At 42.2% G+C, this 25,295-nt stretch overlaps 1 protein-coding gene across 2 annotated transcripts in view; it reads right to left on the bottom strand.

The window, feature by feature from the left end:
• Positions 1–9,834: 9,834 nt before the first annotated feature.
• Positions 9,835–25,295, bottom strand: part of LOC126995632 (26S proteasome non-ATPase regulatory subunit 12-like) — a 34,654-nt gene continuing 19,193 nt past the window's right edge. For both annotated transcript variants that reach the window (XM_050855367.1, XM_050855377.1), the window contains exons 5-9: positions 21,556–21,692; positions 16,384–16,608; positions 15,883–16,042; positions 14,001–14,078; positions 9,835–10,341 (exon numbers count right to left, since the gene is read on the bottom strand). In XM_050855367.1, the coding sequence (XP_050711324.1) occupies positions 10,117–10,341; positions 14,001–14,078; positions 15,883–16,042; positions 16,384–16,608; positions 21,556–21,692 (825 nt within the window). In that variant the 3' untranslated portion in view covers positions 9,835–10,116. The remainder of the gene's footprint in view (positions 10,342–14,000; positions 14,079–15,882; positions 16,043–16,383; positions 16,609–21,555; positions 21,693–25,295) is intronic.

The raw sequence follows: 25,295 nt of genomic DNA, 5'->3' as shown, positions 1-25,295 counted from the left end.
CACTGATATGTCACGTGCAACACCTGACACCGTAATCACCCAAGAAGTAACAGTGGCGACACAACGCTAAGGTGTCGCCTGCAACACTCGATGAATTGGTCATCCGTGATGAACAGTTTCTCATCCCACAAGTCACTCAAGACGTCACGGTACCTCTTTCCTGCGGTCACCGCCTCGCCCCGTGTCGAGAAAGCACTGAGTGACGCCAATCACGCCCAACACAAGGCACCAAGCGGCTCCAGCGCAGTCACCAATCACTAGTCACTCTCATACCTGTGGGTGCAGTGAAGTAAGCTGAATGTTTTGTTGCCTGGTGGCCAGTGTGTCGGCGAAAGTCTTCCTTTAACACCCGTAGATTTTCTCCTCGCCCAAGGCTCTGCCGGTGGCGCGGCGTAGAGGAGCAGCGGCGGCGGCGGCGACCTGGATACCGTTCTCCGCCCACGCCCCTTCTCTCGGTCCTCGCAGTTGGCACTTCAATCGCCGATAGACCCGGTAATTGTTTACAGTAGCCGCGATGTGGCGGCTTGGGCAGGATAAATCAGAAGACCCGTCTTGTTTTACTCGCTTTTAAATATGCGTGTAAACCTGAGTGAGGTAGAGGAATACGTCTCATCAACACTTGTCAGACAACACAATACAACACTTACAGCCATATCAAATACACCAAATGTAATCTTATCCTAATACACCAAATGTCACCTTATCCTATGACACAACATCAAACTTGATACTCACAATTATTGAGGGGTCTAATAATAGCCTCGTCATCCGCCGCAACGGCCTTGCGCTCCAGTCTCTTGTCTCCTCGCCTCCGGATGGAAGCCTCACCCTCCTATCCCTCGTCTAGTCGTGCAAAGGTGAAGTCGGAGGACACGTCCTCCACGTCTTCCCTTTCTTGCTTCCTTTAACAGTCTGCCTTCTCCTTTATTCCCTCACTCCCTTCAGGCCAGATTGTCCCCAGGACCAACAAGGGTGCTTCTGTCCGAGGGACCTAGGCCGTCTAATGGATTTTGTGACCTCTCGGGTCGAGGTGTCATAACATTCCAGACGATGAATTGCCTCCCATATCCCTTCTCACGTTACCTCTCTCCTCTCTCTTCACTTCTCCACCTCCTCACTTCTCCTCCTCCTTCATTCCCTATTCCCTTGCATTACCACCTACCATTATAGTTACTATCTTACCTTATTACAAACATTTACCATCTTACATATACCATTATTACATCAAGACATTACATGCAATCCATAACGATATGACTTTACGTCATTACGTAGTAACCATCATACATACAACACATCGTAGGCGCGACTACACCCTTCCTCTTGCTTTTGAAATTCCTCCACATAAGACCGAAGTACGTATAAGTGTTTCAGTGTGTTTCAAATAGTATGATTTATCGCAAGTTTCTATCCCTTAAAAAAGTTTCATTCTCTGTTTCTTCTTTCAATTCTTCTGGAGTATATAATTATATGTTTTTTATCAACATTTATCAACATTTTAAAACCTTTCTTCCCTTGCCTTTCACATTCCTCCATTGTTTCCAGCTGCCGTTGTGTGTGGGGGTAGGGAGGGGGGAAGTGTGTGTGTGTGTGTGTGTGTGTGTGTGTTTCGACAATGTCACGAAGGATTTTTTTGATAGCAGTGAGCGATAAGGCGAGGATTTTCAGCGTTAAAAGAGAAAGCTGATATTCGATCGAGGGATTTACAGTTTTGATCTGAGAAGGTAGTTTGTTTTTTGTAATATCAGTGATGAAAAATGTGTTACCAGTTGGAATAATGAATCACCGTTGAAGTTCTGTGATATTTGTCGCAGTAATAATGATGGTAGTAGGAGTAGTGGTGGTAGTGGTGGTGGTAATAGTAGTAGTAGTAATAGTAGTAGTAGTAGTAATAGTAGTAGTAGTAGTAGTAGTAGTAGTAGTAGTAGTGCAAACACCTTGAGTCTGTAAAAATAGACATAGTGATTAAGGAAGTGAATATCAGTGCAGCAAGGAAATCTCGATGGACGTGTAGGCTCGTGTCTATAGTGATGTGTGATTTATAAATATCGTGAAACACACGGGTTGAGCATCTTAAGAGAGAACGGCGGGTGGCGACCGTCGATGCCCCGCCCTGACCTCTGACCGAGCAGTTAATGGGCTGGGACGGAGGGTTGCCAGCTACCCACAGGAAAACCATATGAAGCGACAAGAGAGGCTCGCCCCACACCTCCCAAACTGGCGGTTCTGTAGCTATGTATATTTAATTTATTACTTGTATTTAGTTCAAATTAGCCTTGAAAGAGAGTGAAAAACCGGTGTTGGCAGTCGACCCGCAGACAACTGCATACGGTGCGGTGGGGCGGTGTTGTTGTTGGTTAAGGTCGAATCAGTGTTATCAATATTTTCATTTATATTTCATATCCACCAGAAAAAAAAATATATACTTAGCGTAATGAAATGATTGATATGGAGACATAAGTTAACGTAAAGGAAAGAAACGGAGCCAGCCACAGCGCCTTTGCAGCTTAAATTTTGTCATATGAATCAATTAATCATTTCATACACCTTGAAATAGGCTACAACGTTTATTTAGTGACACTATTATTATTGGTATTATTATTATTATTATTATTATTTTTGTCATTGCTACTATTATTAGCGTTGCCATTGTTGTTATTGCTATTATTATTAGTATTACTATAATATTCTTGTCATTATTATTATTATTCATATTGCTTGTGTTCATACTATCACTGCTATCAAAACTACTGCTTACATTATTATTGACGTTAGTGTCATTAATATACTTTTAATACTTTGTTTACTTCTGTTCTGATGCAATTTCAATTATTACTCTCTCTCTCTCTCTCTCTCTCTCTCTCTCTCTCTCTCTCTCTCTCTCTCTCTCTCTCTCTCTCTCTCTCTCTCTCTCTCTCTCTCTCTCTCACCCTTTGAAAACAATGTGTCAGCCTATTGTATTAATTATAAACCTATCTATATATCTAAGTGTTGGCGAGGAGCAATGGTAGTGAAAAATAAACAATCATTCTAGTATTACCGTAGAGGCAGAGTAAGTATATGTAAGTGTATGTCTGTGTGTAGGTATATGGGGGGGAGACAAGAGTCAAAGTGGGATCTACTACTATTGCTCTATTCATCACCATAAATAGCATCTAAGATACACTAGCATGCATAATAGCACCGAAATGGAGCCCCCTCAATGTTGCATTTGTTCGTCTCGAAATCAAAACTGTGTTCAGTGCTCGTGCGTAAGACGAGGCCAGCCCTGTGTGAACTGTAAGAGAGGTGGAGATTGTCGAAACCCAAACCATCAACGGCAGGGTGTGGAAAATGGTGAGCAACCAGAAGTGGTGCTGGGTGGACAGGCCAATGAAGGCGCTGGAGATGATCAGGTGGAGGGGGGTGCAGGTGGCGAGAGACAAGGGCATGGTGACCAGGGTGAGGACGCCTCGCGCGAGCTCCGCTTCTGGCAGAGGTGGACACTCGAGGAGACAGAGGAGTGGGTGCGAGACGCTTACAATCATGTGGTAACGTTTTCTCCCAATAACGTATTTGAGGCTCCGAGATGTAACGCCACCAAAACCTTGATAGAGGAGAAAACCTACCTCATTAGAGCGTACAACAACTCCACGCAAATCGCCCCCTATGCTTTAAAGATTCTGGCCATACTACCGCACCTCATATGCCAACGGACTCACAAAAAGTCGAAACAATCTGAGGACGTGAAGGTGGTACAAAGAAGAATGGAGCTGTGGAGGAAAGGGGACGTCCGGAAGCTACTTGACGAGGCTAAAACACTGCAGGAGAGACTAGGCAGACGTAACATTCGCAAGAAGGACAGTAACGACAGGGCTAGAAATTTTGCTGACAAGATGAGACAAGGCAAAGTGGCCATGGCAACTAGATCACTGTCAATAGAAGATGAGGCAGCGGGAGTCCTTCCCATGACGGAAGAGACACGCCAGATCCTTAAGGACAAGCATCCAGATGCTAGACCTGCACACCCAGAAATGAAGTTCCCTGGGGACTACACCCCGCCGCATCGAGTTGTCTTCGACCATATCAGTGGTGACGTGATCTGGAAGCACGCCCTTCACACGCAGGGAGCGGCTGGACCATCAGGCCTGGATGCCAAGGGGTAGAAACACTTCCTCAGTAAGAACAACTTTGGTAATCCAGCTGTGGCTCTTCGCGACGCAATAGCCGCCCTAGCAAGAAAATTGGCGTCAGAGAATTGCCAACACCTCGAGCCTTTGATGGCCTGCCGGCTCATCCCGCTGGATAAAAAACCAGGCTGTCGCCCCATCAGGATGGGGGAGGTGCTCAGGAGGATCATAGGCAAGGCTGTCATGGAGGTGGTGAAGAACGACGTGAGGAAGGCGGTGGGAAACCTCCAAGTGTGTGAGGGTCAGCAGGCTGGGTGTGAAGCTGCCATTCACGCCGTCAGGAAAATGTTCGAAGACCCAGAATGCGAGGCGGTGCTGATGGTGGACGCTGCTGCCTGCAAATGCGTTCAACAACATCAATAGGGAAACAGCACTGCACAACATCAAAATCAAGTGCCCTATATTCGCCCAATATATTGAAAATACATACAAGGAACCTGCCAGACTGTTCATCAGCAGTCATAATGACCAACGACTTAGAGACCCGGTGGCCATACAATCCTCAGAGGGCACCACCCAGGGGGACCCAGTGGCCATGGCAATGTTTGCCCTGGGAATGATGAAGCTGCAGGACATCATCCGCCATGAAAACACCAACGTCAAACAGGTGGCGTATGCGGATGACCTCACCGGGGTAGGAAAGTTTGCAGACCTCAGGAAATGGTGGGACCTCGTCAATGAACACGGCCCTAAAATAGGGTACCGTCCCAATGCCACGAAGTCTGTGGTGATTGTAAAACCAGAGGCATACGATCGGGCCAAAACAGCATTCCAGGGCAGTAACGTGAAACTGTCAGTGACTGGCGAAAGACACCTCGGGGCAGTCATTGGAACAGCTGAATACAGAACCGAATATGTGAAAACAGCTGTAAAGCGCTGGGAGTCCGAACTGCAGAGGCTGAGCGAGATCGCCAAAACAGAACCACAGGCAGCCTACGCAGCATTTACGTACGGTGTCAAGCATAAATGGAACTACCTCATGAGGACAGTTCCTGATGTTGCTCCGTTACTAAAACCTCTGGAAGATGCTATCAGAAACACCTTCATACCGGCGATAGCAAATGGGAGATGTCCCAGTGACCAGGAGAGAAGATTGCTGGAGTTGCCGCCAAGAATGGGTGGGCTCGGCATCACCAACCCGCAAAATCTGGCTGAGTCTGAATTCGGGAACTCAATCCGAATCACAGCCTCCTTGACCGGATATATTACCAATCAAAATGAAAGGGGAGAAGACAACCCTCAAGATATTAGGTCACTAAGGAATGAAATCTCCATAAACAGAGAAGAAAAACAGAGAGACACTCTGAGTGACCTAATGAGAGAACTCCCAGAAGACACAAGGAGGAGGACAGATATTGCACAAGAAGTGGGCACTTCAAACTGGCTAACCACACTACCTATCAGGGCAAAAGGCTTCAACTTAAACAAAAAAGAATTCACTGATGCCCTTGCCCTCAGGTATGGCTGGCCAGTGGATGGGCTCCCAAACATGTGTAACTGTGGCTCACCCTTCAACCAAAATCATGCCATGACATGCAAGAGAGGAGGTTTCGTCTGCATGAGACATGATGAAGTAAGAGACGTAACAGCTCAGATGCTGAAAGAAGTCTGCCACGACGTGACTGTGGAACCCATGCTGCTCCCTCTGCAAGGCGAACTCCTCGCCAGACGCACCGCTAATGTTTCGAACGAAGCACGAGTGGATGTTAGCGCCAGAGGGTTTTGGACTCGTGGACATAGGGCATATTTTGACATAAGGATCTTTGATCCCATGGCCCATTGCCACAGAGACCTGACCCTTGATGCAGCCCACAGAAGAAACGAACAAGAGAAAAACAGAGCATATGAAGAAAGAATACAGAATGTGGACCAGGGCTCCTTCACCCCGGTAGTATTCACGACGGCAGGAGGGATGGGACCAAAGGCGCAGAGCTTCTACGCAAGACTCGCCGAAACACTGGTGGATAAGAAACAGCAGCCAAGATGCAGTGTGGTCGCCTGGATGAGATGCAGGCTGTCCTTCTCCCTCCTGAGGTCAGCCTTGGTCTGCCTGAGAGGAACCAGGTCACCTGCACCCAAAACCACCCGCATTGCCGACCTGGACTTTGAGGCGACGGTGGTTGATAGTCGTATCAACCACAAGCTCTGTTAGCTTAAAAGTAATATGTTTAGTAAGGTTTGTAATATTAAATAAAGATGGTTGTCGGCCACAGTCATTGGCGGGGTGGGGCCAATGAATTGCTTTGTGAAAGGATATGAGAGAATATACCGCTCACAAGGCAACTCAAATAGATGGAGGCCCGTTTAAAAAAAGTAGTAGTAGTAGTAGTAGTAGTAGTAGTAGCAGCAATAATAGTATAGAGGTATTAGTATTAGTACATCAAAAACAATAACTACTACTACTACTACTACCACCACTACCACCACTACCCCTACTACCATCATTATTACTGCAACAAATATCACAGAACTGCAACGGTGATTCATTATTCCAACTGGTAACATATTTTTCATCAATACAAATTATTCAAACACTTGTGAATTACTCTACCACTGACTCATAACTTCAATACGCGTCCATTTCATCAACAGCCAGTCGTAGTAGTAGTAGTAGTAGTAAGTAGTAGTAGTAGTAGTAGTAGTGGGGTTCGGACACGTGACTCACTCTTCCATCTCTCTCGACTTCACCTCCGCCGCCAGTCTTGTAGAAATCTTTATGAGGCTAATATTCTCGTAACCTTTAACAGTGTGACAATATTTCTAGACCCTTGATAGTCAGTTGTTATTTTTTTATCTCCATCTATCTGTTTATCTATCTATATCTATCAATTTATCTATCTTTATGGTTTCTTCTTCTAAAGTTCAATCTTCTTCGTTACTTTCTTTCTTTTTCTTTCTTTCTCCCTTTCTCATTATTCAATCTTATTTGAATAATTTTGGACTTAATGATATTTTTTGTACTTCACTAATTGTTGTTTCTTGTTTCTCTTCATCTATTTACTCTCTCTCTCTCTCTCTCACACGGATTTACACTTTCCACGAACGAATTAGCCTACTTAAACGTGTGACGTATATATACACTCAGAACTTAAGACACTGATTCTACCGGTCGTGTACAAGCTCGTGATATTTTGGTCCATGGTCTGAGGGTCCTCTTCTTAAACATTTCGGCTCTCAAGCACACATATTTGACAGGACTTTCATTTTATAGGAGTTTAGGGCATTTCCAGGGGTATTATGACCCTGCAATTGATTAAGCTGATGCCTATAAACATAATTTAATATCCAAAATAAATGAATAAATAAACATATAAATCGTATAGCTATTATTAGGCAAGAAAGTTTATAATTCAAATCCAAATCAGCTGTATTTTACACTATTTCTTTTTGTGTATTTCATTTTCTATGGTGGTAGTCTGACCCTTCCTCTGTACCCTGAATGTGAAGAAACACTCACGAGAACCTGATTATCCTTCTTCTCGGCCCTTTGGAAATAGTTTGTGAGAGGTGGAAGCGTCTGACAATACCGACCTCAGAGTTTAAAATGGGTTTTAGTGGACAAAGTTTGGGTTATCAGAAGGTGACGGGGTGAACTTCCCTGTAATCGAGGAAGGGAAACACACACACACACATATATAGGTTTGGCGAACGTGTTGTGTGTGTTCCGTATAAACAGTCGCCCCGTGGTGTATGTGTGTGTGTGTGTGTTCGATGCCGAAATGTTTGGGTATATGGTCCTCCTCCCTCCCCCTCCCCCTTAGCTGATACGTCACTGGGCTTAGTATAGTGTTAATTTTTATTTACTTTATTTTTATGTCCGTTCGTAAAGACGTTAACTTAAATTGTTTTGTGGATGAAGATTTGAGAAAAATACGAAAACGCGCGCATGCATACCCACCCACCCACCCACCCACACACATTCACTCGTTCATTCACAGTTCACTCACTCACTCACTCACCGACTCATTCACTCACTCACTCACCCTCACACTCATTCATTCACTCACTCACTCACTCATTCATTCACTCACTCACCGAGTCATTCACTCACTCACTCACCCTCACATTCATTCACTCACTCACCCTCACACTCATTCACTCACTCACCGACACATTCACTCACTCACTCACCCTCACATTCATTCACTCACTCACCCTCACACTCATTCACTCACTCACCGACACATTCACTCACTCACTCACCCTCACACTCATTCATTCACTCACTCACCCTCACACTCACTCATTCATTCACTCACCCTCACACTCATTCATTCACTCAGTCACCCTCACACTCATTCATTCACTCACTCACTCACTCACCGACTCATTCACTCACCCTCACACTCATTCATTAATTCACTCACTCACTCACCCACCCATGCACATTGCACACGCGCAGCCTTCGTGTCGGTGTAACCCCAAGGTAAGGATGGCAGTCATCTTTACCGTGGCGTAAACCCACAGATCGTTGCGTCGTGGCGTTGTGGTCCGGCTCCTCGGCGAGGCTCTTCTCTTCGGGTTCGCGCTGGGCGGGTTTGCGGGGCGCTGGGCCGCGGACGCCCCAAGACGGGCGCGGAGCCTCCTGCAAGACCTCCGTGACCTCGACCTCGCCCCGCCCCTGCACGGAACGAGAAGGTACTGGGCGACACTACACGGCTCGCAGAGGCTGTGTGTCTATGCCGTCCAGGGCCTCCGCGTTCCGTGCAGGGGGCGGCGCGGGGGCGGCTCGAGGGTCTCCCAGGAGGCGCGGCTCCGTGGTTAGGCCGCCACGTGTCGGGGCGTCGGCAGCCCCTGCCGCCGTCTCTGCCCGAGGTAAAGGGAACAGCGCCGAGAGGTGGTCCCGGCAACCTCCGCCCACCCCGAGGCCGAGGAGGCGGATCTCACGGCGCAAAGATTTGTAAATTTACGACTAACACACGGAGGTGGCGCGGGGAGCGAACTGTTGGAGAAAGGGATATGGTGGATTTGTGAGTACCGTTGCCCGTCGCGGAGGTGATGGCCCGCATGGAGTTTAAAATGGGTGTTGTGGACAAGGTTTGTGCTATCAGAAGGTGACGGGGTGAACTTCCCTGTAATCGAGGAAGGGAAACACACACACACACACACACACACACACACACACACACACATACACACATATATAGGTTTGGCGAACGTGTTGTGTGCGCTCCGTATAAACAGTCGCCCCGTGGTGTGTGTGTGTGTGTGTGTTGGACGCCGAAATGTTTGGGTATATGGTCCTCCTCCCTCCCCCTCCCCTTTAGCTGATACGTCACTGGGCTTAGTACAGTGTTAATTTTTATTTACTTTATTTTTATGTCCGTTCGTAAAGGCGTTAACGTAAATTGTTTTGTGGATGAATATTTGAGAAAAATACGAAAACGCGTGCATGCATACCCACACACACACACACACATTCACTCACTCGCTCATTCATTAACTCACTCACTCACCGCGACTGATTCACTCACCGCGACTGATTCACTCACCTGTAATTTAAGGTTTAAGTGAGTTCATCAGATAGGGGAGGCATTTGGTGATCCAGGAGCCCACATGAGAAACTAAAACCCTTTAAAGGTTAACCTAGGCTTGGTTCCACAGACAGGCATCACAAATGCACCACCCTAGCCACACCCAAATAAATGAAGGGTCAGTAAAAAAATTGTCAAATGTGAAATTTTAATTACAAAACTGAATATCTTTTAGACAGCCTTTATTAACCTGCATTATTTTTGATACATTAAAAATATTTCCTATACAATTACTGCAGCATTAGCATTCCTTTAGTGACACCTTGACCTTGAAGACACCCAGACTAAAAATAGAAGATGGTAATCGCATATGCTGCTGCTCCATTATATACCTACATCCTAAAAAGAACAGATTACCTATCACTTCACTTCCCTCAAAAATACAGAGGAAACTTTACTTTTAGGGTAGATGGCTATTCTTTAACTTGCAGGAGATGCTTATGTACCATTTCCTCTTTGTTGATGAGATGTGTTGTCTTGTTTACTAGAGCCATGAGGTGGTGGAGAGAGTCTGACCAGGTGTTGAGGAGCTGCGAGTGCTCTGGGGTGGTGCCGAAGTTGACCACACCCTCCAGCCTGTCCATGCGAGCCACTACTGTTCCAGATACCACCAGTTGACACAGGAACTCTTCACTCTCCTGGAATACAGTAGTTATTGGTGATTTTGATTTCTGGACGTCTCCTCATTAAGTAGTTGTAATATTCTACAAACATTGACATATCCCTTGGAAATTTGAGCACAAACTGAGACACAGCAGGCAAGGTCTTCTATGGAAGTATAGATGGATAGGATGAGTATTTTCAAATGGTTATGTTGCCACATTCGTTTGGGAATGAGCAATATAAGATGTGCATATGCTCTTTCAAGATGAGATAAAGAAAAAAAGATGTGTATGAGAGTTTTGGCAGAGGGACTGGACTGTGGAGTGGGTGAATGGGTGAAGAATGATGCACTGAGATTTAAGTGTGATGAGACTGAATGAGGATAGCTTTGTAAATAAGAGTGTATGAGGGCAGGAAGGGGAGAGGACCACCAGGGAAATGGATCAATAGCATATGAGTAATGGCGAGTGAGTTACGCCAGGTGGTGAGTTGCTTCAATCAACTGCTGCCTCCACTCCTGACTGTCCCCCTGAGCAAGCCTCCACGCAGCTATCCATTCCATTCCAAGCCCCATCTATGAGTTACATGGGCACTCCTTTGGTCTTCTCCACTCAGGGTTGTCTACAAAAACAACCCTATAAGCAGGATCGATGTCTGGGAAATGTGCCACGTGCCCATGTAGGTGGAGTTGGCTTTTCAGGACTAAGTTGGTAACAGACCTTGATTCAATTTCATCAAATGGTTGCTGGTTCGACACAAAGTAATTCTAGTGCAAAGGCACTTGGATACCAGAGGCATCAACATGCCTCCAAGTCTATTCAGTGTCCATATCTCACAGAAATACAGTAAGGCTGAGAGCACAGGTGACAAACATTCAATTCTTTGTCTGCTTGCATAGATATCGACAACATCATACACTCATGTTAAGCAAGTCCATAACACCGTGGACCAAGTACAGTAAATCCATTGAATGACTTCTTGGCAAGACACACCATTATTGTGCACTATGCTACCATGGTATGTGAAATATTTGGTGACCTCAATGTCCTCACTACGTGCATGAACAGACTGAACTGTCATCCAGCATGCCTCAAAATGACTGGACCTTGGTTTTGGCCCAGGAGACCTTCAGTCCCAGTGGCTTCGCCTCCTGCAGCGCTTAACCCTTTCCATCTGTGACGCAGACGTCGGTGTCACAGTGTGGAAAAGGTCAAGAGGAAATGGAAGAGGATTAATCCTATTCTAAACCTCTCAATCCTCCTCTAAATTCCTCTTAATCCTCTTCCATTTCCTCTTAAGAGGTTTAGAAGAGGTTTAAGAGGAAATGGAAGAGGATTAAGAGGTTTAGAAGGACTAACCCTTTCCATACAGTGATGCCGTTGGACGCCGACATCAGCGTCGCCGGAGTGAAGGGGTTAAGGGAAGTGTCAAACCATTTCTTAATTACCAGTGTATTGCCATGGTTATATTTATGTGAAACATATGCCTATGCCGAAATAATCTGCACTCATTTTCAGATCCATAGCTTGATTCTGAACTTATTTTTTTTTTTTATTTTAAATATAACACAACTACTTTCTTATCTAATAACTTACAGCGATGAAAAAAATACCAAATATGCATTATAGAATAACTAAACGATTGATCATTTTTTTTTAGTAAGGAATTTTTTTCTTTATTTTGTGAGTTTTTCTCAATTTGTACAACAATTTATCCATACTTGAAAAATGTTGAACGATCAAAAAATCACATTTTTATTTGTTTATCCAATGATGAGTTTCTCATTCAGTTTGGTAAAATAGTTGCAGAAAAACAAAAAAATATACTAGTTTTGAGATATTGAGGTTTAAAGAGCACAGTTTTTAAAGGCATGGTGCACTTGAGCGGTTGCCGGTTTGTTTGTTTTCTCTCACAGCCACGCTCTCCATATCAATCTCGAAGTGTTATATGACATTCACATTGCATTCTGGTGTATAGCTAGTATCTGGTCCCCCCTTATTGTAAGGCATATTACCGTATTTTGTGGTGTATAACGCGCACCTTTTTCATTTAAAAAATGCCAGAAAGTTACCCCTGCGCGGTATACGCTGAAGGTACAATTTTTTCTTTTTTCTTTTTTTTCTTCTGCCTTTTTCTGCTGTAATTTTGAAATTTGTGTGGGGTCATATGGTTCAGCGTGACTACTAGGTTGCCACACAACTTCTCCGTGCCATTCTCAGTGTTTCCGTGACTGTAACAATGTCAGGAAAGTTTTTTGTATTTTCTGCGTCTGGTTCCGCGCCTGAGTGTCCACAGCCAGTGACCTCCACTCCTCACAAGCCTCCTCTTGCTCCCAAAAAAACTCTTTGTGTGAGTGCAACTCGGAGAGAGCTGAAACTGACTTTTTCAAACTTCAAAAATGGTGTTAGTGGTGAAGAAAGTGACATCAACAACATTGAACTCCAACCCCTCGTCTTATCAGGAAGGATGAGCCCCGTTATTGTGTAACCTCAGTTAGGTGGCCATCCTGTAGATCAATCTCCTTACAGGGGATCCTCAGGTTACGACGGTCTCAACCTATGACGTTTTGTGGTTACGATGCAGTCCCCATAAATGATTAAATAATTCTTGCTTCGACTTCTGACATTTGCTTCGTAAATATGAACTTCAACTTCGCTCGGGAACTGGTTTGTTGACCGCAGTAGAAGAATACTCAGAGACAGGACCACATGAGCGTAGCTCACTTCTTTTGTATCACAACTAGGTATATACAGGGAAGGGGAAAGGGAGGAGGAGAGGGACCGAGTGAGTGATAAAAAAAATACAGATAGAAGATGTAAGAAGGGAGAACAAGGAAAAGGAGTGGAGAAAACAGGGAGAGATAGAGAGGATGAAAACAAGGAGAAAGGAGAAGTGTATGGGGAGGGAGGGGCAGAAGGGAGAGTCAGGTCAGGGCTTCAGTTAGGACATGACTTGACTCTCCCTTCCTCCCCACACCCTTCTCATTTCCCCGTGTGTGTGTGTTCATTTCCCCATGTGTGTGTGTTCATTTCCCCGTGTGTGTGTGTGTGTGTGTGTGTGTGTGTGTGTGTGTGTGTGTGTGTGTGTGTGTGTGTGTGTGTGTGTGTTTTCATATAATCTAATGGGGAAGGAGAATGGGAGGAAGAGTGATAGAGTGAGAGATAAGGCTATAAATGAGGGTGTGAGAAAGGAGGAAACAAGGGAAATGAGTGGAGGAAATGGGACGGGAAAAGAAGAGAGAGAAAATGAGAAGGAAGGAGAAAAATATGGGGATGGAGAGGGAGAAAAAACGAAAGTGGGGGAGGAGAGAACCAGGGAAAAGCCTAATGGCACAATAGGCCGCAACATAAAAAAATGTGGGTGACAGGTGCCTATTTGTAAGGAATGGAACTCTGTCGTAAGTCAAGGACCTCCTAGGCAGCCAGCCGCCTTCAGCTGCAGCTTCAAAACGACCCGTTTTCTCGTTTTCTCTCCAAGGGGCGGAACAAATAAGCGCTTTTTCAATGTTTTCAATACCCCGAGTTTAGCGCTACACCTGCGGAATGAAGCAAGCGTGAAACTCGGGAGGGTACTGTAGAATGAAACCTGGGCTAGCTGAAGAAAAGTGTTATGATTACAAGTACTACTAGTCTTCAAATGGTTACTAAAGGTACCAACACTATCCAGAGTAAGCAGTCTTGACATATTTACTTACTTTAATTGAAAGGTCCAAAAGTTCAGCCATCCTCTTCAAATGAATTCTAGTATAATATTTGGCCATCATCCTAATATTCTGTAAAATAAAACAAACATATTTAGATTTTCAACAAACCTTTTAATTATGTAGAGCTACAAGGTCTCCTCAAAACCTTCAATCCATCCATTAGACAGGGTCTAGGGAAAAGTTAAACTTGTGCTGTATGCTACAATAAGGTTAGGGACTGATGATTCACAACTCTGTAGATTTTTCTTAATATGGTTTAAAAATAACCAATAAAAGTGTTGGTGAGGAATAAGGGATTTTTAAATGGGGATGGGATACGGGAATCAGATTTTTGTACTGAAATGATGATGGAAAAGTAACTAGAGGGGTAGGAAGCTATGCTGGTTTCGTGGATCTAGAAAAGGTACATGACATGGTTGATAGGAAATGTTTACTGGATATCCTGATGATATATGATGTAAAACGGTGTTTACTTGATAGGACTGGGTCCTCTGTAAAAAGATGAGTGTGCTTCTGTGAGCATGAACAAGGACCTGGGTGAGTTTTGGCATTGGTGAGGATGCAAGATGAGTGTGTGAAGGCCACTAATATTTGTATGGATTGTTGTATGAGAAAAATTAAAGCAAGAAGAGTAGTGGATTTGGGTGCAAGGTTGAGATATATGGAGTAGTCTTTGTTGGCAGGCCTAATTGCAGTGGATGGCTACAGTGTTGTATGATAATATGAGAATGGTACAGAGGACTGTGGATGAATTTTACTGTATGTAAGAGGATAAAGCTAAAAGAAAAAAGTTGGCAAGAGTAAGGTAATGGTATTTGTGAGGGCAGGAAAATAGATTAATGATTTTGCAAAGCTATACAGCATGAAAGCAGAGAGCACAACAGAGTAAAATCTGTTTGGGTGATGAAAGAATGATGAAAATGGTTGAATTTAAGTACTTCTGAACAGCATTATGTAAGCCTGGAGGGGAGAGAAGTGAAAGGTAGACATGTAATAGATGAGCAGGGAAGTCACGAAAGGAGAGCTGTGAGGGTATAAGAAACAGAATATTCCTCTCAACTGTCATATGGATTAGACATGGACATGGAAAGCAGCACAGCAATCATAAATAAATAGAAATGAGGTACATAAAAAAGTGAATGTGGCGCGTCAGGTTTGGATGAAGAATGTAATGAAAATATGTACGAAAATATGGTACGAGTTTTCATGTTCAACAGCGAAGGGATTAGATTATGGAGTGGTTGTACAGGTGCAACATGGTACCAAGATGGTTTGGAAATGTGATGAAAATGACTGAGGATGACTGTGAAGAGTATATAAGGGTAGGATTGAAGGAGTGTGTCAGGGGATGGATCAACAGAATTATGAATACTAGATAGAAAAAGAGAGGGTTAGCAGGAATGGGATCTAACGTGCTGGAAAACAGAAAATTGGAGATGTTTCTACCGTGGCCACCCTCTTGAGGAAAGTTCCTGTGAGATTGGGCATTGTAGACATATGTACAGAACACATGAAATGCTTACACAATTTTTGTCCTATCTATGGAATAATATTTGACTTTTTATTGCCTTCCAGGATGATTTTATTAGCTATAATGTGTGTGTGTGTGTGTGTGTGTGTGTGTGTGTGAGAGAGAGAGAGAGAGAGAGAGAGAGAGAGAGAGAGAGAGAGAGAGAGAGAGAGAGACCTATATATATACACACACACACACACACACACAGGAAGAATAAAGTGATTTACCTACAAATTAAGGAACTTTTTTTTTTTTGCATTTAAAAAAAAATTTTTTGGCTTCAATTGATGTCTTTAAAACATATTCAAGGGTAAAGTTGTGAATTCATAGTGCATACAGTCAATGTAGTATATAACTTACATGCTCCACAACCCTGTCCTTCAACTTGGTCCACCTGTCATTGCCTTCTTCCTTGTTGGGAAAAACATTTGTGGCATCGGACCTCAGCTCCTTCTCATAAACCTCGCACAGACCAGACCACTTGATTAGTTCAGCAGTCACAAACAACTGGAGGAGGTCTCTGAAAGCATGGTAAGTTATGGATAAACCACCCATAATATTAATGTTGATTGATATCTTAGCTGAGGATATTCTAAAATTCAATTGCTGAAGTTATAATTGTCAACAGTTCCATCTGGTAGAGATTGATGTAAATAGTTTGGTGCATTGTCAGTGCCATAAACTATGGGTAATCAAGCAGAGTAAAATAAAACTGAATCCATAAACATTAACAAATCCTTTGGAATAAGATACACTCTTGTTCCTAGGCTACGAGTTCTTACCCACCACGAGAGCTAAAGACAGATGAGCACAGAGGCAACACACAGCTTAGCGTAAGCTTTCAACTTTACCTTCACTTACCTGTACATTGGGATTTCTTCCAGGGTTTTGTCTTCTTTAATTCTGTGAAGGAGGTCACTCTGCTCATTATCGTACGGGGCCAGAATGATGAACAACACCACATGCTTCAAAATCCGTTTCTTTTCCTCTTCACTGTTCTGCACAGTTTTTGAGTCATAGATAGCACGGTAATGGCGGCAGATGCTCAGGAAGGAGCCCTCGTGGCTATCCAGGTCAATCATGAGGCTGAGGAAAAAATTGTGATTGCAGATAAGGATCAAATGGAAATGTAGATCCCCTGGTGTATGGCATGACTATATGGAATGGGTGCATACTATAAAGTACAATAGTCCCTTGACTTCATGAACTAGTAATATCGGAGAGCGGTTGCCTGAAAAACTTGAGTCCAGACTTTCTGAATTAAAGTAGAAAAATGAAGCAACAAATGGTTTTGTGAATCTTCATCAAATTCTTTTACAGCAAGCACTGCCAGACCAAGTTGGCCAGTACCATGTTTGTTAATACAGAGAAGGTAGATGTTTGAGCCTGTCATTGTGCTCTTTCCTATTGTGAAGAATAGCCAATTTTTTGATAACACCACCTGGAAGGGTTTTAAAGAGTGGATAATAAAAATAACAAAATGTAGGGGATAAGTTGGATTTAGAAAAAGGAAGAAATATGTGGACCAGATCTTAGCACGAAAAATGATAATTGAAGAGTAACCAGAGAAGGGTAAAAAGCTGTTTGTTGCTTTCATGGACCTGGAGTAGGCTTATGACAGTTGACAGGAAGGTTTTATAGAATTTTCTGAGAAGATATGGTATGTGAGGGCATTTACTTGAGGGCATCAGGTTATTTGTAAGGATGAGGCCGTGAATGGCGAGTTGAGTAATAATTTGTGTTAGTGTGCGAGAGGTGTGTTGTCACCATGGCCATTTCATATTTTCATGGATGGTTGTATGAGGGTCCTTCCATCGTGAGGAACGTTACATTTGGAGACAACTTATTGAACTACTCTGAGTTATATTATTAAAAGTGTGCAAGATATATTACCAGTACTTCAGTCTACCTCATGCCACAATCAGTTTGTTTATATGTTTTAATCCAGATTTTATATATATTTTCAAAAGCTGCGTGAGGAACGTTACTGCGATGCTACCTCCTCTCCGACTTTGCCTGCGTAATTCCATTAACTCTGTGTTTTACTGGTTCAATTAAGGAGTGCTTCATATCAGTAATAGATAAATAGATAAGCAACCTACTGTAGCCAGCAAATTTGGTTATTCCTAATAATTATTGTGCTAACGGAAATGTGACCGTCATACACGTTACCGGAAAAGTGGGACACGTTACTTGTGCGATTTTTATGTAAACAAAATAGTATACAATTCACTGTTACTATATATATATATATATATATATATATATATATATATATATATATATATATATATATATATATATATATATATATATATATATATATATATATATATATATTATAATAACACTCATTTTGATCCAAAATGTGAATTTTTTATAACTGAAAGTATCCCAAACATAAAAAAAAAGTTCTGTGGTGTGAATACAAGAATTTTTTTTTTTAATAAATTAGATAAAATATTGGCAACATCTGGCAACCCCATATGCATGCATAACACTTGTTTATAATGTAATATGGGTAAATATATAAATATTTTTTCAATTCAGTGGATAAAATAATGTTGCTGGAGTTTTTTGGCATCTTTTCGATGAAGCTATAGCCTCCCTTCCCTTTGTTTCAGGCCCCAGTGACACACAAACAGAGAGCGGGTTATACTTTAATTCTGGTCTCCTCATACTTCATCATTAACTTGCCTTTCTACATCATGGGTGGTGTCAAGAAAGGCAAGAAGGCACTACATAAAAGTGCAGAGAAGGCCCGTGCTGCTCTGAAGACTTTATGACTATAACGCAGGTTACAAAGTTGGAAATATACAGCCACTGCTTGGATTACCAACTACATATATAGGAAAAGTTGCCCTCGAAAGAGAAAATAGAAAACGGGAGTGTGGGAGGGCAAAAACAACATAAGAGAGTGAAGGGAGACTCAAAAGAATATGCAGCTGAGGAGTTTTAACTTTAAATGGACGGGCTTTTAGTGCCAGCGAACTACATATGTCCATTTACTGAAAACTTACTTTTTCATACTTTGCCGCAACATAACTCTGCTTAGAATTAACGGATTTTAATGAGTATGACCAAGTCTGTCGGTGCCCTTCTTTCTAAGGTAATTTACATTGAACATCGTCTCTTCAGACTCTGACTCAATGACTGCAACATAATGTTTAGATATCTTCTTGGTTGTATAATGAACCAGTACATAGCTACCTGGTACTGGCTTGGGAGCTGGTTCAACTTCAGTGGTAGACTCTGGCTGTGTAATGAATGACTGACATTTCACTAAGAGATGGCATGCGTGAGAAACGTTACCGCATGCTTCGGTAACGTTTCTCACACTACGCATGTAACGTGTGACGGAGCCTGTGGCCTACTGGGGTCTCTTACAAGATATTTTAGGGCATCAATAGTAAGGTATTAGGAATCCTATTTATAATATAGTTATGTTATTTTTCTCCAGTGCATAAGTTATGTATGGGAAAAATGGGAAAAAACATCACACATTACACTCAAAGTACTTTCACTTCAAGACCGTGCCACAGTCTATAAACAAAACTAAATAGTTGTAATTTATATAAAAATCAAGGACAGCTTTCCAAACACATGCTTACTTAGCTAAAACAGTGATATGTATATCACAAAATTCAGCATGAATTAATATTCGGTGACATGCTATGACATTATCAAATGCCTCACTCTTAATAGACAGTTCTTAAATTATGTCCAGATAAATAAAATTCAAGGTTCAAGGTTTAATTTGATATGTAATACACATATTTTAGATGAATTCTGAGATTCACACTAAAGGTTGACATTTTTGAGACGAGAGAAATAAAAACTAGAATAGGGAATTTAGGTGAAAAGTGAAAGTTAGCAGGCAAGGAATTTAATGTGTTGAGTGGGTGTGCCAGAATAGGGAATACTGGAGATGCTTCTACCATGGCCACCACATTGGGGAAAGTTCCCATGAGGGGATAGGACATCTGATATATAGAGATATGGATATGAAATACTGCTGACATTCATTCTCAGCTGGCCAGGACAATATTTGTAAACAAAGATCAAGCAGATACTTGTGTCCCTCTTCATGCTCTTTGTTATTGTAATAGATAAGTTTTTCAATGATAAATGGTGGCGCATCATCTGGCACCAAGTTTGTTAACATAGAGCAGACAACCACTTGCATGCCTTTGCTCTATTAATGGGGTAGTGGTGAGATAGGAACAGTGCTCATCTACTGTTAATTCTAGCTTATTGATGATTTTGAAGCTATTTGTAATGACAGATATTATCTGAAATAAAATGGAACTGAATGGACAAATGTTGACTATATATGTACACTCATTGTACAACCACCACACTTATGACCTTGCAACAAAAACAACACTGCTACTGCATGCACTAACTGGTAGATGTCTCAAATTATGAGTAGCATCCAGAAAATGGTGGCATATAAAGATTTTGATTATAAGAATTTTAAATGGAAAGTCCAGACTACAGGAAACTGAGGTCCTAGAAATCAGGGGTGTGGAGTTGGAGTCAAATTTAGAAGTTGAGGAGTCAGCTACATTTGACTGAAGTTGGAGTTGGTAAAAATATCTCCGACTTTGACTCCTTTAGGTGATCAATTCTTGTGTAAAGTACTGGAGCACACTGCTAGGCCAGTGTTGCCACTTCATGGGAAATTTGTGGGAAATATTGATTTCAGGTGGAAATGTTATATTTCAAGGAGAGGGGGTGGAGTCGAAGTTGGAGTCACAACCTTAAAATTTCTTGGAGTCGGAGTTGGAATATTTTAACCCGTACAGTGTTTAGTACTTACATATACGTACCTCTTAGGGAAATGTTTAGTACGTATATATACTCATGCTGTTTTGAGGGCTTATATGCACTTTATTTTTGTTTGTGTATGTAACATTGTTCATTGACAGTAAAGAGCAATAATTTGACAAGTTTTTGTATCTTTAAATGGATGTTAAAGGGCCTTTCTGTACATTTGTCCGCATTCCAAAAAAAATCATTATACAAGAAGGTAAGTTACTTTCTTCTAGGTAATTACTCCTTGATTCTATAATCAGTAAGGCATGAGGAATTGTAAATTACACTTCAAAGTAATCGGAAATGAAAACTGATCGTCGGAAGCATCATAGTATTATGTTGAGCTTTGAGAACTACAGTTGTAGTAGAGACGGCCTTGAAGCGAGCGGTGTTGCCTGATGCGCATCCAACCATTTTCTTGTACTTACTATTACTGTTTATTTTTTTAGTTTTTTGTGATGTAAAGAAGTACTTATACATTACTCACGATATAGGGTTGTGAGAAGTGTTTATAATGTAAAGAATATAGGCTCTAAAAATTTTTAAGATAAATTTCTCTTTTCTGGCATGACATCGTCAGCTCTGAGATGGAGAAAAAATAAGAGGACGAACACTTTAGGGTAGCCGCGCTTCCATTCCTCACATATAAGTAATATATATATCAAATAATTTGTATTTTTTTTACATTTTAAGGGGCAAATAAAAAAAAATACGAAAAAAAAGTGCAACCTGGCATGACCCCTATTGATGACAAAAGACGACACTGTACGGGTTAAATATGACTTTACACCCCAGCTAGAAATAAAGGGTCAATTTTATACAATCAATGAGGGTGAAGAAGACAAGGTGGTGATTAGATGACTATAATATGGAAAGATAGTCTTTGAAAAATTACAGTCTTTGAAAAATTACAGTAATCTTAAATATATATATATATATATATATATATATATATATATATATATTTATATATATATATATATATATATATATATATATATATATATATATATATATATATATATATTATATGTGTGCGTATATGATATGTAATACCTATAACTAGGCAAGTTTTCTTTATCAAGCTCTTATGAATTCTTTAGAAGAATTGGCACTTTTGAGAAATAAGTAACATGGTTTATAATTACATGTATGATATATATGATGTGCTGTTTGTTTCCAGCTAAACAGATAAAAAAACTTTATATCACTTACTTGTAGAATTTAAGCTTCAGGTTGTCAACTTCTTCACTATCAAAGAACTTTGTACTAATTTTCTTCGATATAATTTGAGTGCGAACAAAATCTTTCTTTAGCAAACATAAACGCATCTGCTCCAGGATCATTTCGACCTGAAAACAAGAACCAGTTTTATTTTTCTCTTATCCAATATAACATACAACTAAATACAATCCAAACAATTACAAGTCTCCCTAAAATCCCTTAAAAACTATGAGTGGAAAGTGTGGGAATATGGGAAGGGCTATTACTCAAAAACTGTGAAAGAAATGTGGTGCTCTGCATTACGAGGGAGTGACAGACCATTTCCAAAGTCAAAAAATCAACAAAAAGTTTGCTAAAGTTCAAACAACCAAAATCTCCTTATTTTTTGAGTTAGTGTTCATTTTTAACAAAGTCTGAAATAGGTACATGCTCTCTGGATAGCTTTGTGATAATTGCATAAATTTTTAATGATGGACACATTAATATAGTCATGGTGGTTTAATCTTTGATGAAAGTTTGAAGGCATTTTGTGGTATGTAAATAGAATGTGTATGGGATTTTTTCACATTGTAAAGAACATAAAAATATTCCCCAACCTCTTCAATCACCCTTGACTGCTATCCCATTTGTGCACAGACACCAAAGATGCACACAATTTATGTCACATTCATTCACTCCAATATTATTGACTATGGTTTTAGTTTATTAGAAGTGTACCAACATTGTTAGACTATTAATATGAATAATAAGGATTATGGACATATTAATCATACGGTAGTAGTAATCTCCAGCCAACCTCATTTGGGAATGTGGCTCAGTGAAGTGACTCAGTGGCCATAAAGAAAATCTAAAACATGCTTTTGTGTGCTTTTTTACCATAATGACAGTCTAGATAGAGGGTTTCCTCCAACACCAACAGGAAAATGGAATCTGAAACATGGTATTACCATGGAAAAAGCAAAAAGGGCATCTGGCCAGTTTTTTTTTTTTTTTTTTTCCGGCTATGGTGCCAGTAGGCTTTCTCGGTGGGGCCTGATGGTCAGCACCAGCCTGTTATGGCGCATTCAAGTGTTTATAGTGGCGCCACCTTGCTTGGTTCAGGCTGTCCCCCAGAGCTCATCAATGACCCTCTCTTTTAGAGAGAATCTAGAGTCTGGGTTGATAGGTTTACTTCTGGACAGCATGTAGGTAGTCTTAGGCCACTTGGCGGTGAAAAATCTCAGCTTGTGGCACCAAGCGGAGTGTGAACCTGCGTCGTCCTGGACGCAGCGCTGTCAAGCTAATCACTCAGCCACTGCCCCCTTTTAACACAGGGTGCCTAAAATATTCCTTACACCATACAGCATTTAACCCTTTACCACCAGGGTTGTCCGGGATTCCGTTGAGTGACCTAGTTTGTGGTGTCCTCCCGGACCTATGAGGCTGGCTGTCATTGATATCTCCGTTTAAGTTGTGGTCTTGCCCTGTGAGGTGCTTTCATGGGGCTCCTATGTATAGCATAAATTTACAGCCCCACTGTCCGGGATTCTGGACATTTGGTGAAATAGGACATATAATGCCGTCTGAGATTCCGAACATCCCCACTCCCCCTCGGGACCTGAGGGACCTCATATGCAAGACCTTTGACAGAAGGCCCACTCCATACATGTGCAGTAGAGGGTCCCAAGAGAGATGTGGTGCTCCTGCACAACTACTTCAACGATGAGAAGTGACGCAAGGAGTGAAGAGTAAGTACAGTAATCCCTCATCTATCGCGGGGGTTAGGTTCCAGAACCCCCCGCAATAGGCGAAAATCTGCAAAGTAGCGACCTTATAATTTTTTTATTATTTATATATATTTTAAGGCTTTATAAACCCTCCCCACACTCTTACAAATCTTTCCCACACTCCTATTGACCTTTCATTGTTACGATGCGGTCCCAATAAATGATTCTCTAATTCTTGTTTCGACTTTAGACATTTGCTTCGTAAAAACGAACTTCACGCAGGAATTAGTTTGGCGGGGGCGGAAGAATACTCAGAGAAAGGACAATATGAGCGTAGCTCACTTCTTTTATATTACAATTAGGTAAATACGGAAGGGGAAAGGGAGGAGAGGGACAGAGTGAGTCATGAAAAAAATACCAATAGAGGATGTAAGAAGGGAGAACAAGGAAAAGTAGTGGAGGAAACAGGGAGAGATAAAGAGGATGAAAACAAGGAGAAGGGTGTGGGGAGGGAGGGACAGTGGGGAGAGTCATGTCAGGTCCTGAGGGAGAGTCAGGTGAGGTCCTGAGGGAGAGTCAGGTCAGGACTTCAGTCAGGACATGACCTGACTCTCATTTCCACCCCTCTCTCCCCACATCCTTTCCATTTCACCTTCTGTGTGTGTGTGTTTACCTATAGTGAAACTAAATTGTCGAGTCCATTTGGGGGTTGGCTCCCGTGGGTCCATTTCTCCCCACTGCTCTGCCACACAGTCCCAACACCTATTTACCTATAGCTTACATATGAGAGGAAGAGATAGGTGTTGTGACTGTGTGGCAGAGCAGAGGGGAGGAAAGGACTCGCGGGAGCCAACGCCCAAATGGACTCGACAATTTAGTTTCACTATAGTTGTAAACACACACACACACACACACAGAAAGGGAAATGAGAAGGGTGTGGGGAGGGAGTGGCAGAAGGGAGACTCAGGTCAGGGCTTTGGTCAGGACATGACCTGACTCACTTCTGACCCTCCCTCCACACACCCTTCCCATTTCCCCTTCTGTGTGTGTGTGTGTGTGTGCGAGCGAGCGAGCGTGTGTGTGTGTGTTCATATAATCTAATGGGGAAGGAGAAAGGGAGGAAGAGTGATAGAGTGAGAGATAAGACTAAAGATAAGAGGGTGTGAGAAAGGAGGAAACAAGGGAAATGAGTGGAGGAAATGGGACAGGAAAAGAAGAGGTAGGGAGGGTCAGGTAAAGGTGAGGAAAGAGAGGGAGAGAAAGGGTGTGAGTGGAAGGGAAAGGGATTAAAAAAGAGAGGTAGGGAGGGTTAGGTAAAGGTGAGGAAAGAGGGGGAGAGAAAGGGTGTGAGTGGGAGGGAAAGAGATTAAAAGAGAGAGGTAGGGAGGGTCAGGTAAAGGTGAGGAAAGAGGGGGAGAGAAAAGGTGTGAGTGGGAGGGAAAGAGATTAACAGAGAGAGGTAGGGAGGGTCAGGTAAAGGTGAGGAAAGTGGGGGAGAGAAAGGGTGTGAGTGGGAGGGAAAGAGATTAAGAGAGAGGTAGGGAGGGTCAGGCAAAGGTGAGGAAAGAGGAGGAGGGAAAGAGATTAAAAAAGACAAACTGGGAGGAAGGGGAAAGGAAAAGAAGAAAGGAAGGAGAAAAATACGGGGACGGAGAGGGAGAAGAAAGAAAGGAAATGGGGGAGGAGTGAACCAGGGAAAAGACTAACGGCGCAATAGGCCGTGACGGAAAAATAAAAAATAGGTGGGTGACGTAGGTGCTTATTTTAGTGTGTTCCTACTTACGTTGATTTATATCGTTTTCATTTTTTGGCTAGAAAATGCTTATTTTACCACAAAATCCCGCGATAGTGAAAAATCCGCGATACAGCGAGACCGCGATAAGTGAACCGCGATATGGCGAGGGATTGCTGTACATGTGCACGGCCTGCAAGGCCACGTGTACACATACTGCATCAGCTGCATATCCAAGGGTTGAGTGGAAGACTATGTGCTAATATTGTTTTCACAACTCATCATTTTCCTTC

The sequence above is a fragment of the Eriocheir sinensis genome, chromosome 1, assembly GCF_024679095.1.
Source record: "Eriocheir sinensis breed Jianghai 21 chromosome 1, ASM2467909v1, whole genome shotgun sequence".
NCBI classification, from domain to species: Eukaryota; Metazoa; Arthropoda; class Malacostraca; order Decapoda; family Varunidae; genus Eriocheir; species Eriocheir sinensis.
This window is presented reverse-complemented; position numbering and strand designations above follow the sequence as displayed.